Below are 16,059 nucleotides of genomic sequence, written 5' to 3' on the forward strand. Positions count from 1 at the left end.
GGATGAGCTAGAGACAAATGCTTAGCCAGATTTGAAGTGTTGCCTCCCATTGCGACACATGATTTCAAACAGCGTTTGCATAGTGGTGCATTCACGTCTGTAGCTTCACCTTTTTCATTACCTCTGTAGGCAAAGTAATGCCATATTTCATTCCTACTGCCTTCTTTATTGATTAATTGCGGGCGTGTAGAATTAGCTTGATCAGTTCGATCCATCTTGTTTCTCCGTTGTCACTTTTTGCCGGTTTCAAGTGACCCGCGTCTGTTTGGGTAGCGCACTGCTGCCTAGCGGTGAACTTCGAAACTGCAGCGCATCAAATACCGAATTGAGCAAAATTATGATATTGTACCGTTTGAAATATAATATATACCGGTATACCGCACATCCCTAGTCTGCGGTCTATTTCACAGTATGAGTGGAAATTTTGATTTGAAGTGCCACAGTGGAAATCTGCAGATAATCGGAACACTCATCATGACTCCTTCACTATCTCTCTCCTCCTCCCTCACCATGAATTTCTTGTTGTTCTTCTCAGACAGAATCGGGCATCCTTCAGTGACCTGTTTGCATTAACATTTTATCATAATTCTGAGGGTATTAGACGCTTTATGTGTTTCACTTCGCTCTCGACCTCATTAATTTGCAAATTGAAAGCAGGAAACGTATAAATCAAGTTCCCTTTCTTCTAATTATTGTTTTATTGAAGTGTGCTCATTATCACCGAGCTAAACAGTCAATTGTAATGAGCCTACATAATGAATTATGAGCCAGCTTTATGTTGTCCTTGGTGTATAAAACTTTTGTAAACAAACATCTGTCCAATTTTTTTATACTCTTCTCTAAATCTTCCTCTTTCTGTCTCAGTGTTTCTGTCCCTCTTAGAGTTCAGAATTGTGCAGTTAAACTAAATGGAACATGTAATGACTTAATAGGGTCTATTAAAGGCTAATGTCTTATGATATGGTCTCACCGACAGAGTTCAATTGCATCCTGTTGATAGACTTTCTCAGCGGGAGTTATTCAGACCACCTTCAAAGTAACACTTGACAGAAGGGAATTTTTATAAGCTGTCAGTTTTTGCAAGCTTTTTGTGCATGTGTGCGTATAACAAGGCTTTGATGAATGAGAGCTCACACTTTTGAAAACACATTTGTCGCACTATTTTGAGGATAAACTATTTTTGTAAGTTTACCCAAAAATGAAAATTCAATCATTTTCTCACCCTCATGTCGTTCCAAACCTGTATGCATTTCTATCTTCTACAGAGCACAAAAGAAGATAGTTTAAAGGATTTTGGTAACATCAATTTGTTACAGTTTATTTCAATATTCTACTTTAGATATTTTACTAATTATAAGCAACTACTTGTCAACTAACTCGTTAATTTGCAACTACATGTCAGCTAACTCTCATTAGAGTATTACAGACTGTTAGGTTAGGGTTAGTAGAATAAGTGGACATGTACTTGCAAACTTATAGTCAGTAGAATGTAGAAACTGACTTTGTTGATTGATTACACTGAAAGAGTACTCTTTTTGTAAAATACCTCTGTTTCTACTACTAATTTAATACACATGTATTTCTCATTACAGCATGTAGTTTGATTACACTTTATGTGCAGGATTGTTATGTTAAAGTAACTTATGTTAAAGTTCTTTCTTTCTTTCTTTCTTTCTTTCTTTCTTTCTTTCAGCAGTAGCATTTTCTGACTCACTAAAATACTTAAAAACAAGTTTTTTTTTAGTTTTTTTCACTCCAATAGTTATTATTATTTAAAGGAATAGGTCTCATGGAATGACAAAAGAGAAAGTAACTGACATAATTTTACATTTTGAGCAACTACTTTGATGAAATGCTTTGGCTGCTATTTTTTTCTGCTGTTTGAATATTGTGATCTAATATATATATATATATATATATATATATATATATATATATATATATATATATATATATATATATATATGTAAGGAATAATTGACGACAGGCCGTTGAATTGTTAGAAAAATAATGCACACCCGAGGTGGTAATGCGGTCACGACGCGAAGCGGAGTTATTTTTCTAATAATTCAACGGCCTGAAGTCAATTATTCCGCTTATACTACAGTTACCACACCTCGAAACATTGTTCAGATTATGTATTTCAAGACGTTTGTAAAGTTGTTGTCATTAAAACGCTCTTGTATGTAGGACTAATTTCTTACGCATGTAATACCATGCCTCCGTTGCTAATTCCAAAACGTCATTTTAGAGTTAGTAACGGAGGTTTGAGCCACTGATAGCAGACTAATGCTGGGGACACACGACTAGCTGACACATTCTCTTTTCATCGACTAGAGCAGATTTTAAACACCGACTTTGAACACAGACTGGACGCGCTGAACACGCGTTTGGGCATGATCAGTCATAAGTATCAAATTACATTCATAACCAGCCTTAAAGTGTGTCCCAGGCTTTATGCAGTTATTAATGCAGTTATTAGAGAGATATGTTGCAATAATGAGACAGAAAAGCATGTGCGTCAATATTATTATTTATTTATTAATTCAATTCGTTATAATTAATTTGTTCATTCTTTTTTATATTATTGACAGATGACAGTAGACTAGCCAAATAAATGAAACACAAAGCCATTTTAACAAGTAGGCCTATCAATAATTATTTATTTGTTATATTATCTGCAATAAAAATCCGTGCTGCAGGACTATCCATTTATTTAGCCTATATTCAGTTTAATTTTCTATTGATTATAGATAGCCTAGGACTATATACTTTATTTATTAAAATTAAACTGCATGTTTCCATTGATTGTGAAGCTAGACATTGAAAATTGCAGATCAAGCGCATGGGGCTGCATGTTTTTTCTTGTTATGAATTGTATCCTATTTTCCGTTATTACAGTTAACTACGCGAAGTGATATGGAACTGTAATGCGGTCAAGACCTGCCTGGAACTACTTTAGCTGTGCGTTTCCCTGAAAATAATGCACACCTTAGAACGTTCTTCAACCAATCAGATTCAAGCATTCAACAGCCCTGTAGTATATATATATATATATATATATATATATATATATATATATATTAGGGCTGCACGATTAACCTTTATCGCATCGATATTGAGGTTTTAACTCCCGCAATAACCTAACCTCAGGAGTCTGAGGTTTTTTCCCCCGCCTCTGACATTTGAGTGACAAACCTATTAGCCAATCAAAATGGTCGAATCTTGCGTTCCTGGCTTGCTGGCCAATTAGAAATGGCAATGGAAACAACAGGGTTATATGCAGTGCACCGGCTTTCTGTCAGCAGCAAAGCAGCTAAGGGGCTGTTTACACCTGGCCACTTCATGCGTTTTCTCAGATCGGATAGCTATCCGATCGTGAAAAGACCAGGTGTAAATGCCCTCCGAAACGCATTCGAGACGGATTTGAATCCGATCGCTCAAACCACTTCAGGAGGAGGTCTGGGCCGCATTCCAGACGAAACTGGACAAGTGTAAATGCATCTGGTTGTTGAAACCACATATGTAAATTGTACTCCTCCCAAAAATGCTAAAATATAAACGTGTGAGAGCGTGTTATAGGCTATATCCGCCTATATGTAATGTTATAGCGAGATATGACGACGCTACTGGAACACGCGCGTCACCGCAGATGAGCAGCTGAGCATCTATTCATTAAGCCAACGTGCAAACTATCGCAAATCAAAGTGAAACTAAGTCGCAGACGCTTAACACACAATCAACATCATTAAAAGTAGAGAAATGAAATGATCTTACCAGGGCTGTTGCCGCTCTCTCTTATTGCGGTCTTTGATTTAGACATTTTTAGCTGATGATCAATAAAATGCAGCTCATATATGTTGCTTTCGTGACGGGCACTCCATTAAATCTGCATATAGCGCGGGAATTGAAGATCGGATTTAAATCCGTTTCGCAAAAACACATTTATGTGACCAGGTGTAAATGGAATCGTTTTGACAAATCAGATAGCTATCCGATCTGAGAAAACGCATTAAGTGGCCAGGTGTAAACAGGCTCTTAACACACAACGTGTCGTGTACCTCGAATTGTGCCAATAGAAAAAGCTTGTAACTGCGCAGAAATGGCCGAAGGCACTTCTTCGGTGACGGGAGAGGAAGCGGGGGAACACTTGTGGTTAACAAGAAGGGTGGTACTTCAGCTGTTTGGACTTATTTTGGATTCGCGAAGAACGACGTGGAGCAAAAGAGTGCTAAATGTAAAATATGTCGACGTGCCGTGGCCAGATCCAGAGGAAACACTACCAATCTATTCTTTGGTATTTAGGTTCAGGTATTTAATAATCACGAAGCATCAAACAATCTCATTACCTCAATCACTATGTATGTAGTTTATTTAACCCTCTGTGTCGTAAAAGTAACAACATATTTTATTCATAATTTTAGGTTTTATGCACTTAAAAGTATCGAACGCAAAAATCGAAAATCGCACCGCAATCGCAATATTTGTCAGAAAAACCGCAATTAGGTTTTTTCTCAAAATCGTGCAGCCCTAATATATATACAGTATTCACTAATTTAGGTAAATTATAATACATGTGTTTTTTTATTGATACATATTTTTGTGTATTTTTTGGAGTAGCATCCAAATCATTGAGAACAGTATAACAGTGATAAAACAAAAGTTTGATTGCTATACGTATTAAAAAAGGGGGCTCTATTGCTGGAACGCTATTCCAATCAGCAGCTACTGGCTTTCCATCTTTTATTCTTCTTGGCATAATTCTGGTCATTTGCCTTCATTTGTTTAGCTCCATGCTCCTCTCTCGGTGCTGAGGTTTGAACTTGCCTCAGGCTCTCATTAATTAAACTGCAAATCTCAGACAAAGAAACATTACCACCATTTGAGACGGCTTGGATGACCTCCATCTTCTAAGCACCACCTCTCTTTTTACTCTCTACAATCCTCTCTTCCCAGACCTTTGTTTAGTCACTGTCAGCTCAGTTGGCATTGTTGAAGGCCATGCACCAAGTTTAAGTAGACTGTAATAGCCTCGCTGTTTTTTTTCCACCTCCCCTGCCCAGCAGTAGGGTTTGGTTGTGCTTGTAATAGCCTGGCGAGGGTGCCTAGGGTGAGAGTGCAACAGCGTCATGCCATTAGCGATCAGTTAACTCTGCCAGCTAATGCAGGGTATAATAAGATGAGAATTGATCCAGCTGCCCCAGAACTGATGAGAGTCTATGGGAGTTTTGCTCGGAGTCCACACTCATCTAAGGCCACCACGTACATTTCAGAAAAATAAAAATCCTCTATATAATGCAGAATTCTTCAGGCAAAATATATTTCAACAAAGTTGTATTCAATAAAAAGAGAGATTTGAGAAAATAACTAGCCGTCAAATCCATTTTTAACTAGTCCCTCATAAAGGGGAGTGTGAGTTCAGCATCAATTTCCCAGCAATGTATTCTTATGAAAATGAGGCTTTGAGATGGAAGCCTCTGTCTGAAGTTTTTTAACAAGCAAACACAAAGCATCTTTGTTTGAAAGAACTGCACCTCAGTGTCATTAGTGCACAAATGCCAGTCGTTCAAATCAATACTGGTGGGCTGCTGCTAAGAGTCACATCTTGAGGGAAGTGCATCAAACTTCTCCAGCCCTTTCGTTTTGCAGTTAATTGTTAAATCCAGAGAATAAAGATTCCATCTTTATTTGACTGTGTGCTGACAAGCTGCAGCTGAAATATATATAGTCAATCAATCATGACAGTACACCCCATTTTTATAGCATCAAACAACTAACTAAAACCAAACATTATTGGGAAAACGAACACTTGTACATACATCTGTGTGATTTGAATAATTTGAATAAACCTGTATTTGAATAAACAATTATTTGATGTGTAAATGGATTTTTTTTTGTTTGGCTCACGTCCCATTCGATTACATGGAGAGGGCTGAGTTTAAGACCTACACTGCAGTCAGCCACCAGGGGGGTGATCAATGCTTTCGCTTCAATTTTCAGGGCTTGTGCAGCACACTTGTGTCCCTATTTTAACGATCTAAGCGCATGGTCTAAAGCGCACGCCGCAAGTGCACTTAGTGTACGAATCCACTTTTGCTATAGTTTAATGACGGGAAAAATGGTCCTTTAACGACGGGAAAAATGTTCGTTTAATGACTTGAAAAATGGTTGGCGCACCGGCGCATGGTCTAAAAGGGTTGTCCGTATTCTCTTAATGAGTAATGGATGTGTTTTGGGCATAACGTGCAATAAACCATTCAGAGTCTCATCTCCCATTCCCTTTAAAAGAACGCTTCTCTAGCGAGGAAACGGATCAGCTTGTGCACGAGATTAAAGCATGTGTGCAAGCAGACCATCTACGGGACAAAGTGTACGCGCGTTGTGGACCCGCCTATAGGTGCACAGTACTAACGCGCTCTTCAAATAAAAAAAAAAAAATATTGCGCCATTGGCTTTAGACCAGGTTTTTGTTGGTCAATGGCACATTAGTCAACTCTCCAACAATGTGCGCCTTGTTTTCAGACCAGCAGGCCCATTGGTGCACAAATGGGCGCAAATGCATTTTTTTTTTAAACACTGTGGCGCAATACGTGAAAATGATAACTGCGTCAGGCTGAAACTAGCAAAAATCACTTGCTTCACGCCTGGCGTAACTGTCGTGTAGACAGAGTTAGAATCATCAATGAGGATGCGGGATGTAACAGAAGGATTTGGCAGTGCTGAATCCCATTCCAATAAAGCCACTGTGGTTAACATCTGCTGACTAACACTTGTAAATGTTAAGATGCCGTCCACCAAGCACTTGTTGTCAAAGACATAAACTCAGTTCCAATGTGGTATCTCATTCTCTTCTGTTCACATATTATGCAATTACCTTCAAAGGCAGCATCCTAACTGAAAAGAAACCCTCAAAGAGATGGATTTGAAATGCTTCTCATGGGCAGGGATTCACACAGGCAGAACACAAGTAGCACTTCCTGTCAAACACATGATACTTACAGTAATTAAAACACAATCAATTCCATCAGTCATGTTGCTGAGCTTCTACCTTAATACAAATAAATGCATAACACACAAATATCGGATGAAATAAGATTGTAATTAGATGATTTCTAATCAATAATTTTCAGTACTGAATAAAATAAAACTGATGTTTGCATGGATGACAATTTGAGCTTACCGCAGTGCATTCTGGGATTGCTTTATCAGCAACAAATCCATGCTACAATGCATTTGCTGCCGACTGTTTGGAACAGCCTATTCATCAGGAGGGCACCAATGATGCTTAAATATGTTACCTAGGAAGATAAGTGTCTTGGTTGGAGTGTATTGAGACAAATTACATTTACAGTTTTGATTAGAGTATAGGAAAATGAGTAAAATGGCTCCACTAATATCTGCTACTTAGTCCGCTATAACTATCCTCTTGACCTCAGAGACCAGTGTATTAGAATTGCGATTTTTGTATAAAGCAATTAAATCATTCCTAATTTTCAGTAAATAATGGTGCTACATATTTGTGTGCTGAATTGTGTTGTGAATTTAAAACTTTAATTTGCTTCAAAAACAATATAGTGGTGACATTTTTGCAACCCTAAATTTTCAACATTGCAATTTTGCAGTGTTTCCTAAAATTATTCCCCAATGCAAAGTTTGCCTTAACAATTTTTGTTATATAGCTAATTGCTTCCTAAAAACAAAAATAATAATACTATATAAATATCAATGCTTGGGTCTCAAGGACCCATCAAGATTGTGAATTATACCAGCTCAAGTGAAAGCTGAACCAAACAAAAGGGCTAAAAAAAATGTTGTCTTGCAAACTGTGTGACTGAAAATGTGAGGATTAATCCAGATGAGACAGCCGGCACTTTTCCTCTCTAGAACATAATTATGGATGGAGAGAGAGTGAAAGAGCGAGGGAGATTGTTTGAGGGGGGATTTAAAGGGGTTTTGGTAGATTTATTGCACACCTGAATCTCCACAGCCAGTCGAAATAGACTCAGTCCTTCGACCATTTCGGCATACTTGGGCAAATTACTTCTGTGACTGTGTGTCTTCTGCGCCACATTTCTCCTTACAAAGTAATTACACAATGGCTATCATTCATCCAGTGAGTCTTCATTGTCCAATTGCTATTTTAAATTTCACAATAGGGTTTGAACAAACAATAGTGCCAAATGAGAATGCATCTATCTATCTATCTATCTATCTATCTATCTATCTATCTATCTATCTATCTATCTATCTATCTATCTATCTATCTATCTATCTATCTATCTATCTATCTATCTATCTATCTATCTATCTATCTATCTATCTATCTATCTATCTATCTATCTATCTGCCTTTCAAGATATTTCGCAAGAGAATTTTAACGTTTCAGGGCTCTGTTGTTGTAAACCAATTCTAAGAGTCTCACACCGAAGAGCAAGCGATTCAAATAAACTTTTTTTTTTTTTCAAATGCCCTACAACTATATATATATATATATATATATATATATATCATTGTGTAGATTGTATCTCAGTCTGCGGATCCCAGTCAGGGACATTAACCATGGATTCTTATCTCTCTCCATCTTTTCAGCTAAAGGCCACTCTTAGACTCATCTTTCAAGCATCTGACAAGATTCACCTCATACCTGGCTTTTCCAGCTCTCAAGTTCTCATTTATGAGAAGACTTTTTTTTTTTTTTTTTTTGGCTTCTCTCATAATGGCTGTGGTTAAAGTTTGGGTAGAGCAAGAGGGTTCTAAATCATGATAAAAGTGCATCTGTGACCCTGAGCCCATGAGTGACTGATTGGCACGATCTGGAAATTATGGTGCCTGCAAATTAGATTTGATTTACTTGAGTGTTTGGGAGGTATGAAGAGATACTACTCGGGTGCTTCAATCTTAGTGTAACTGTATATGAGTGTCACTTGCACAGGTAATGATTGCATATGATTATATGCAATACATGCGATTCTTTGTAGATGTGATCCTGGAAACACGGCCCTCTCAAATCCACATTAAATTACATTCCACTCATATGGACATTGAGGACATCCACCCCTCGGACTTGACCTTCAAATCCATTGATTACCTTATCACACAGGGATTACTCTGGCATCTATAGTGCCGTACCTCTCGGCCCATTCCTAATACTGTCAGTATGGATGAGTGAAGTAGTTTTTTTTTTTTTCCATAAGAGATTAAACTTAATTTTTAGATGATTTTTGTATGTGGTTTTGGCGTCATATCGATCTGTGGTGGTGACCTTTACTTTTATTGAGCAGTTTAGTAAATTGCCCTTGTTGTCATCTGTCTTTTCCACAGAATGAAAGTCACTCAGCGACAGTATATACATCATATCATTGAAAGAATTTTGACTGACTTTAGATGGAATTCTGGCTGACTTAAGATGAAGATAGAATAATAATTATTATTATTATTATTATATTTAAATGTATTTAAATTATTATCTTTTTTTTGTAAAAGAAAATAAGTAATCTAAGTAAATTATGAGTATGATGATAAGTACATAAAAAAGTATTTTAATATTTTTATTGATTTTTTAAAGGAATTTCTGCTATTAAATTGATCAAAAGTGACAGTAAAGACATTTATAGTTTCACAAAATAATTATATTTCAAATAAATGCTGTTATTTTTTCTTGAATTTCTGTTCCTTGAATTCCACAACTATTTTACAATCAGCATATTAAGCCCCATTCACCCCACCAGCAACATGCAGTGACAAAGCAACATGATCAGTTTCAATTTCAGTTTTAATAGAGAGATGGTGATTTCCGGCGACACAATCAACAGTGACCATTGGCGACAGGCTGGGGGCATGTACAGCGATGCGACAAAGCTGAGATATGTTTAACTTATGCAAATGAAGAGCTACTTTCGAGAGCGACAACCAATATGACTGAAGTCAGTGGAGCGCATGTGATTCGTCACTACATCCAGTAGTGGAGTGTCGAGGCAAGATGGAGGAGAAGTTCATTTTAGCGGTCAGCTACATTCCTAAAATGTATGATATGTCTCTGTGTACATATGGTACATAGTGGTTTCGTGAACGCAGATACACGGCGTTTGTCCTTTACCACAGATAAATATCCTCGATGGCAAAGAGCATACACTGTCTCTCGTTCATCTTTAAGCATTTTATGATTCCATTTTTGTTTAGTCTTTTTCTTCCAAAATGTTTGTTTATAGCGGCAAGAAAACGGATTCATTGTCTACATTTAGAGTAACATCCGTGAATGTTATTCACAAAACATTACTAGGCAACCAGTAGTGTGAACTCAAAGTCACTGTTAAAGCTGCCTTTCCACTCCACACGACAAACGACAGCCGTTGGACCAGAAGTCATTCATTTCCAATGGAGAGTAGTACGGGAGCAGCGTGGAGTTCCAATCATATACGTATGCGGAAATTCCGGATCCGATTTGAGCTTCGGACGCCTAAACCGTATGCGACCAGCCGACCGGATGTGATGTATCCTAATCAAAACTATGAGTGCTTATGTTAGAATTACCAATATTTTAACACTTTAACGTTATTCTGTAAACACTATTTCTGTAAAATGGCGGATATTAATAATTATGGCAGAAATAATTATTTTATAATTATTTAATCAATATTTATGTTGATTAGCTCTATAAAATCTATTATGTTTTTATTTGAGATGTATTGAGGGTCATTTGTTTTGTGTGGATATATCCATATATTCATTAAAATTCTTAATTTTACCATGGTGAATAAGCCGAGCTAACGGTTGCTTCACAACCAAATTCAAAGTTCCTTGCGACTGTCACTAGGGGGCGAAATGCGACAATCGTATGTGAATGTCGTGTGCAGTGGAAAGATGATGTCAGATTGTGATTGTCACTGTCCTTTTTTTTTTTTTTTTTTGTGAACTACATTCTAAATTACTATCTAACTCTCTATCGTTTTCGTTCTTTCCTGTCTCTTTTCATCTTGGTTTGAAGTGGACCTGAAGTGGTGCCTTCCCAAGACACATGGTCTCACTCGAGTGAATGATATTCTTCAACAGGAGTGAAATAAGATACAATATCATTCCTTTATACCTGTAACCTCCTTCCTCGCCACAGCAGTGCTTTAGATACCCAGTGGATCTACCTTATTCCTGCTTCACTCTCTGCCCATGCCGGTTCCCCAGTTCTATCACTATCAATTAAATTATCAGCAATGGATGAGCACGGGCATGAAATTGCTTTACGTTTTCTCACAGGGTCTTGCTGCCAGCCACAATTTCCCCAGCTACATTTCACACAGCAGACGGGCGGACTACAAAAAGTCATTTTTGACCGATTCGAGGATTTGTCAGGGAATGTTGAAGACAGCAAATGGACCATTGGGCCAAGAGCTCAGCGAGCTATAGAGGAAACCCACTCGGAGGGTCAAGAGCTCCAGTGAACTTTCTTGAAAGCCCTATTTTTGGCGCCATTATCAGCAATGTTGTGCACTTGTGATGAAACTATTGTAAAGCAGCGATGTCTCAATGTTTCTCTCTTCCCACCGCCAAAACTAACTTGCACAACTTTTGTAACTTTCTAAATGAGTTTCTAAGAGTCCTAGTCCCTTGGTTTTATCCTATAACATCATGGAGCCCAGTAAGTAAGAATCTCACAGAGAGGAGCTTTAAAACTCAGGGAGGCTTGAAAATGTCAAATGCAACGCTTTTTTCATCTTTGGCTTTGGCTGATGTTCATCTACCCATAGTACAGTGTCATTCATCAATCTGAAGGGCTGCAACCAAAAGTAAATACTCAGAGAGGAACATGAAGTCAAAGGTTAGCTGTTGGTATTGAGCTGCTTAATGTCATCATTGGTCTTATTCTCAAAAGTCAAAAGTCAGTACCCAGCTTCTGTGACCATGAGCATAGTGATAAATGATACGTCGAAGCACACAAAACTCTCATGAGAGGAGAAAATCTCATTTGGTGGCTCATTGTAGAAAGGTTTGCAAAAGTAAGAAACAAGGTATTAAAAAAGAAACAATTACATTTTTTAAAGGGAGGTTCATCTTTTTAAAAAAATTCATTTTACTTTTGTACGTTTAAAAATGTATTTATTTCATTTTTTTTTATTTTTTTTTTTTTTTTATATATTTTTTTTTTAAATCAGTGTGGAATTCAGGGTATATGTGTGTAAAATGTTAATACAACTTTGGCAATGCAGCTTCTTTTACAGAAATTATGTTTTTTTAGGTCTGAAATCACTTTCAAATTCTAGACTCACTATAGACTAAACTGCAAATGCTCCTAGCATGTACTTGTAGCTATTTACATATCTTAGTCACGTCAAAAGTGCATCATAGAAATTGCCTGACATGTTGTGGCAGCCAAAGTCAAATTATAAAAGGCAACCTTGTAATGCATAAGATTTTCAAATCGTAAGATTGTAATCTGATTTCAACCTCAGATGCTTCAGATCTACATATGTATTCAAATGGCATACATGCACAACATTTGAGTTTTGCAACTGGTGTGTTATTGAGCTACAACTTCACAGTGTGAATAGCAGATATATTACATATTTATCACAGTATCATTCACTGTTGAAATCTTTTTCTAGAACTCTTTTAGCTCAGTAAACCTGAATGCTGCCAGTCAGAACACCATACACATACAATACATACACAAATGTATTCTGAACAAAGACCATAGGTTTGCAATAGGAAGCAAAAGGAGTATAAATATGGAGTTAGTTTAAAATTCTAAAGAGTCATATTTATGCATTGCTTTTCATATGACTGTAACAAATATCCCGACACATACATTTGTGAGAGTGGCAGAAAAGGTCAAGATGGATGTTTGAATGGGTGAATTTGCTAGCGGTTTAATGAATCAGGCAGATAAGAGACTAAAGCTGGCCTTATCTTTCATATAAAATCAAGTCCACTCTCTGGCTGCACACTTAAGATATTTTGTTTTGCTGCTTTATTGAAGATTGTCTAGATTGAGGTTTTTTATTTATTTATTTTTATTTATTTATTTATTTTTCTTCTTCATTTCAGAAGATAGAACAAGATAGAACAAGATAGAATAAGGAAGGACAGTTTTTTTTATTTTTTTTTATTTTTTTTATCAGCCTTGTTCCGGCCTCGTTCCACTCCCATGGCTCTCTGTCCCGCCCTGCCTTATACCACAGTAATGTTAATACAATTTAAAAATACATTAGCTCATCCATGAACATGATTTCTGCCTTTAGTCCCATCAGATTGCTTTCCATCAGCTAGCTGTGGAGGTGAAGACGACAACTCCCATGACTCCACACTCATTCACGACACACGACATCATCAAGCTGCTTCTTTGTTATTGTTTTGAATAAGTGACTTCTAACGGAAAAACGTACATACTGTGCCTTTAATTAAATTGTGAAATACATTGATTAATTCAAGAGCAACTTTACTTTTTTGTTGACATCACATAGACCATGCAGGCTATGAATAATGTCAACCAATAGCCAAATAGTTAGTTATATTTATTTCCATTCTGCTCTGCAACACTCACTTTTCACTACGACTTCCGTTTAAGATCAATAAAATAAAGTCCTGTTCTCCTTTTGTCTTGTTTTGTTTTGTCCACAGTACAGAAGTAAAATGGGTTGCAGTTCACATTGACAGACTTGCAAACATTAAATATATATATATATATTTATTTATTTATTTTCTCTCCCTAATGTTTCTTTCTCAGTGTTTTAAAGTGGACAGTTCATTCAGTTATCTCATTCCCTGACAGATCTCATATTGATTGTTTTCTTCTAACCATGCTCTTGCTCTTTACAATCTGCACATTATTTGTCTCTCACAAGTCTCATAGCACCAAATAGAGCTTGAATATGAAGGCCTTAATTAGTCTGCATCGTTGAGGAAAGTGAAATGTTCCAGTATTGTTATACTAAATAGCAGCACTCTCGAAGCCCTGCTTGTTCAATCAGATTAGAGGACCTTAACTAACGGCTGTATTTTTATGGCACATACTGTAAACCAAGGGTTATAAATTAATGACCTCAACTGGGATGACAGCTGATATCATTAACTTCAATACTAAATACAACTAGAAAAAAAATTAAATTAAATAAAAGCTGTTTTTTTCTTAAAAATAAAGAGATAAAATTGTCTCAAAATGCCTCAAATCATTTAATTGTAATTTAATAATTTAATTGATGTGAGTCATCTGAACAATCTGACCCACTAGAATGAATCAGTTTTTTTCATGAGAGAGAAGTTTAGAAAGGTTTTGATTATTATGTGTCCAACTGAAAGCTGTGTGTGATTAAAAACTGATTTGTGGTCATTTCCTCATCAAAGTCTATCTTCTTCTAACAGGCTAGAGTCTCCGACAAGGACACTGACACTGGAGGCTCCCAAAGGTGTTGAAGTGAACGCAGGAGTAGGGGAATTCAAAGCTTCTTGTAGGAAAGATCTCACTTTAGAGTCTTCAGAAGGAGAGGTGAGTATGTGGAATTGTATATAGGGTAAAACATGCAGATGTCAAAAAGATTTAAAAAAAGGTTATTTCTTGGCATCTACAGTTTCATTAATAACTTGTAACGTCCATGGAACCTTTCCATTCCACTAAAGGTTGTTCTATCTCCCAAAAATGTACTGCCATTACTGCAAAAAAAAAAAAAAAAAAAACCCTGTTGGAACCTTTATTTAAGCCAGGACTGCCATCATGGATTCAACAAAAAGGTTACAGGTTCTGATGAACAAGAAACTTCAGCATAAACACATAACATACACACCATTACACGTGAAGTTATGTTGTCTTTACTGAACTCACTTTGTAAACATTCACAATGCTGGGTGGAAAATGTATGTGAACCCTTGGATTTAACTACCTTGGATTTTTTTAAGAAAACAAAACTTTCATTCAGCAAGGATGAATTTAATTTAATTATTTCAAATAAATGCTTTTTTAAAATGTTCAATGTCCCACGGTTCTACAACTGTTTTTGCCATTGGAAATAACAATAAAAAAATGTGAATTATGTGACACTGAAGACTGGAGTAATGGCTGATGAAAATTCAGCTTTGTCATCACAGGAATACATTTAAATAGAAAACAATTATTTTAAATTGTTATATATTTTTTTCACAATATTACTGTTTTTATTGTATTTTGAATAGATATATACAGCCTTGGTGAGCATAAAAGTCTTCTTTAAAAACATTTTATTTTTTAAATCTTATCAACCCCATTGTATAATTTGTAAAAAAAAAAAAAAAAAAAAATTGTGTCCATGTTTGTGGCATGTCAAGCACACACTACTGTAACTCATCCCTCTGAGCATTTAAAACTCAAGTTTTTTGTTTTGTTTTCTGTCATGTTGGTGAGCACTTTAGAAACTCAGTGTCAATTACAAGATCATTCGCCACACATAGTGTACTTACTAACACACAAGTTTATTCTTGACAACATGTCAACAAATTAATTGAGAATGAAGTGTTGTAGTTTCCCCCTTCTCTCACACTTTTTCACTCTTTCATAAAGACATGAACGTATTGCATATGAATCGAACAGTTTAGTCCACTTTATGATGAACAGATTTAATTTATGATTTTCTTCACATAAACATTGATCAATGCACACTGGTCAATCCTGCTCTTCCACAAGAACCAATGAGTTTTGTTTATGAACATCAAGCAATCGCATTTGAGCTTTCATTGACTGTATTTGATATGCTCAATATGTGTGTGTTATTAGATCTGTTCATTAGATTAAGTGATTTTTTTTCCCTTCAGAAGCTGTGGATTAAACTGCTCAATTAATATGGATTACTTTTAAGATTTCTTAACTTTTAACATGTTTAAACTTTCAGTGAAGGAACAGAAATCTCTCAGATTTCACCAAAAAAAAAAAAAAAAAAAAAATTGTTTCAAAGATGAACGAATTTTGAATGGGTTTGAAACATGAGTAATTGATGGCATAATTTGCCGTTGTAATGAGCTAACCTTTTAAACCCTCAAACAGAAACATGTTTCAGTTTGGTAGTATATTATTGGTTTAAGTTGAAGATCAAGTCAAATTTTATA

The 16,059-nt window shown here is 36.2% G+C and overlaps 1 protein-coding gene across 1 annotated transcript in view; it reads left to right on the forward strand.

Annotated features, from left to right (window-relative positions):
- sgcz (sarcoglycan zeta) overlaps window positions 1-16,059 on the forward strand; it is a 279,764-nt gene that overhangs the window by 253,345 nt on the left and 10,360 nt on the right. The window contains exon 7 of the mRNA XM_079898802.1: window positions 14,350-14,473. Coding sequence (XP_079754928.1) covers window positions 14,350-14,473 — 124 coding nt within the window. The remainder of the gene's footprint in view (window positions 1-14,349; window positions 14,474-16,059) is intronic.

Source organism: Squalius cephalus (assembly GCF_949319135.1).
Source record: "Squalius cephalus genome assembly, chromosome: 2".
Taxonomy (NCBI): Eukaryota; Metazoa; Chordata; class Actinopteri; order Cypriniformes; family Leuciscidae; genus Squalius; species Squalius cephalus.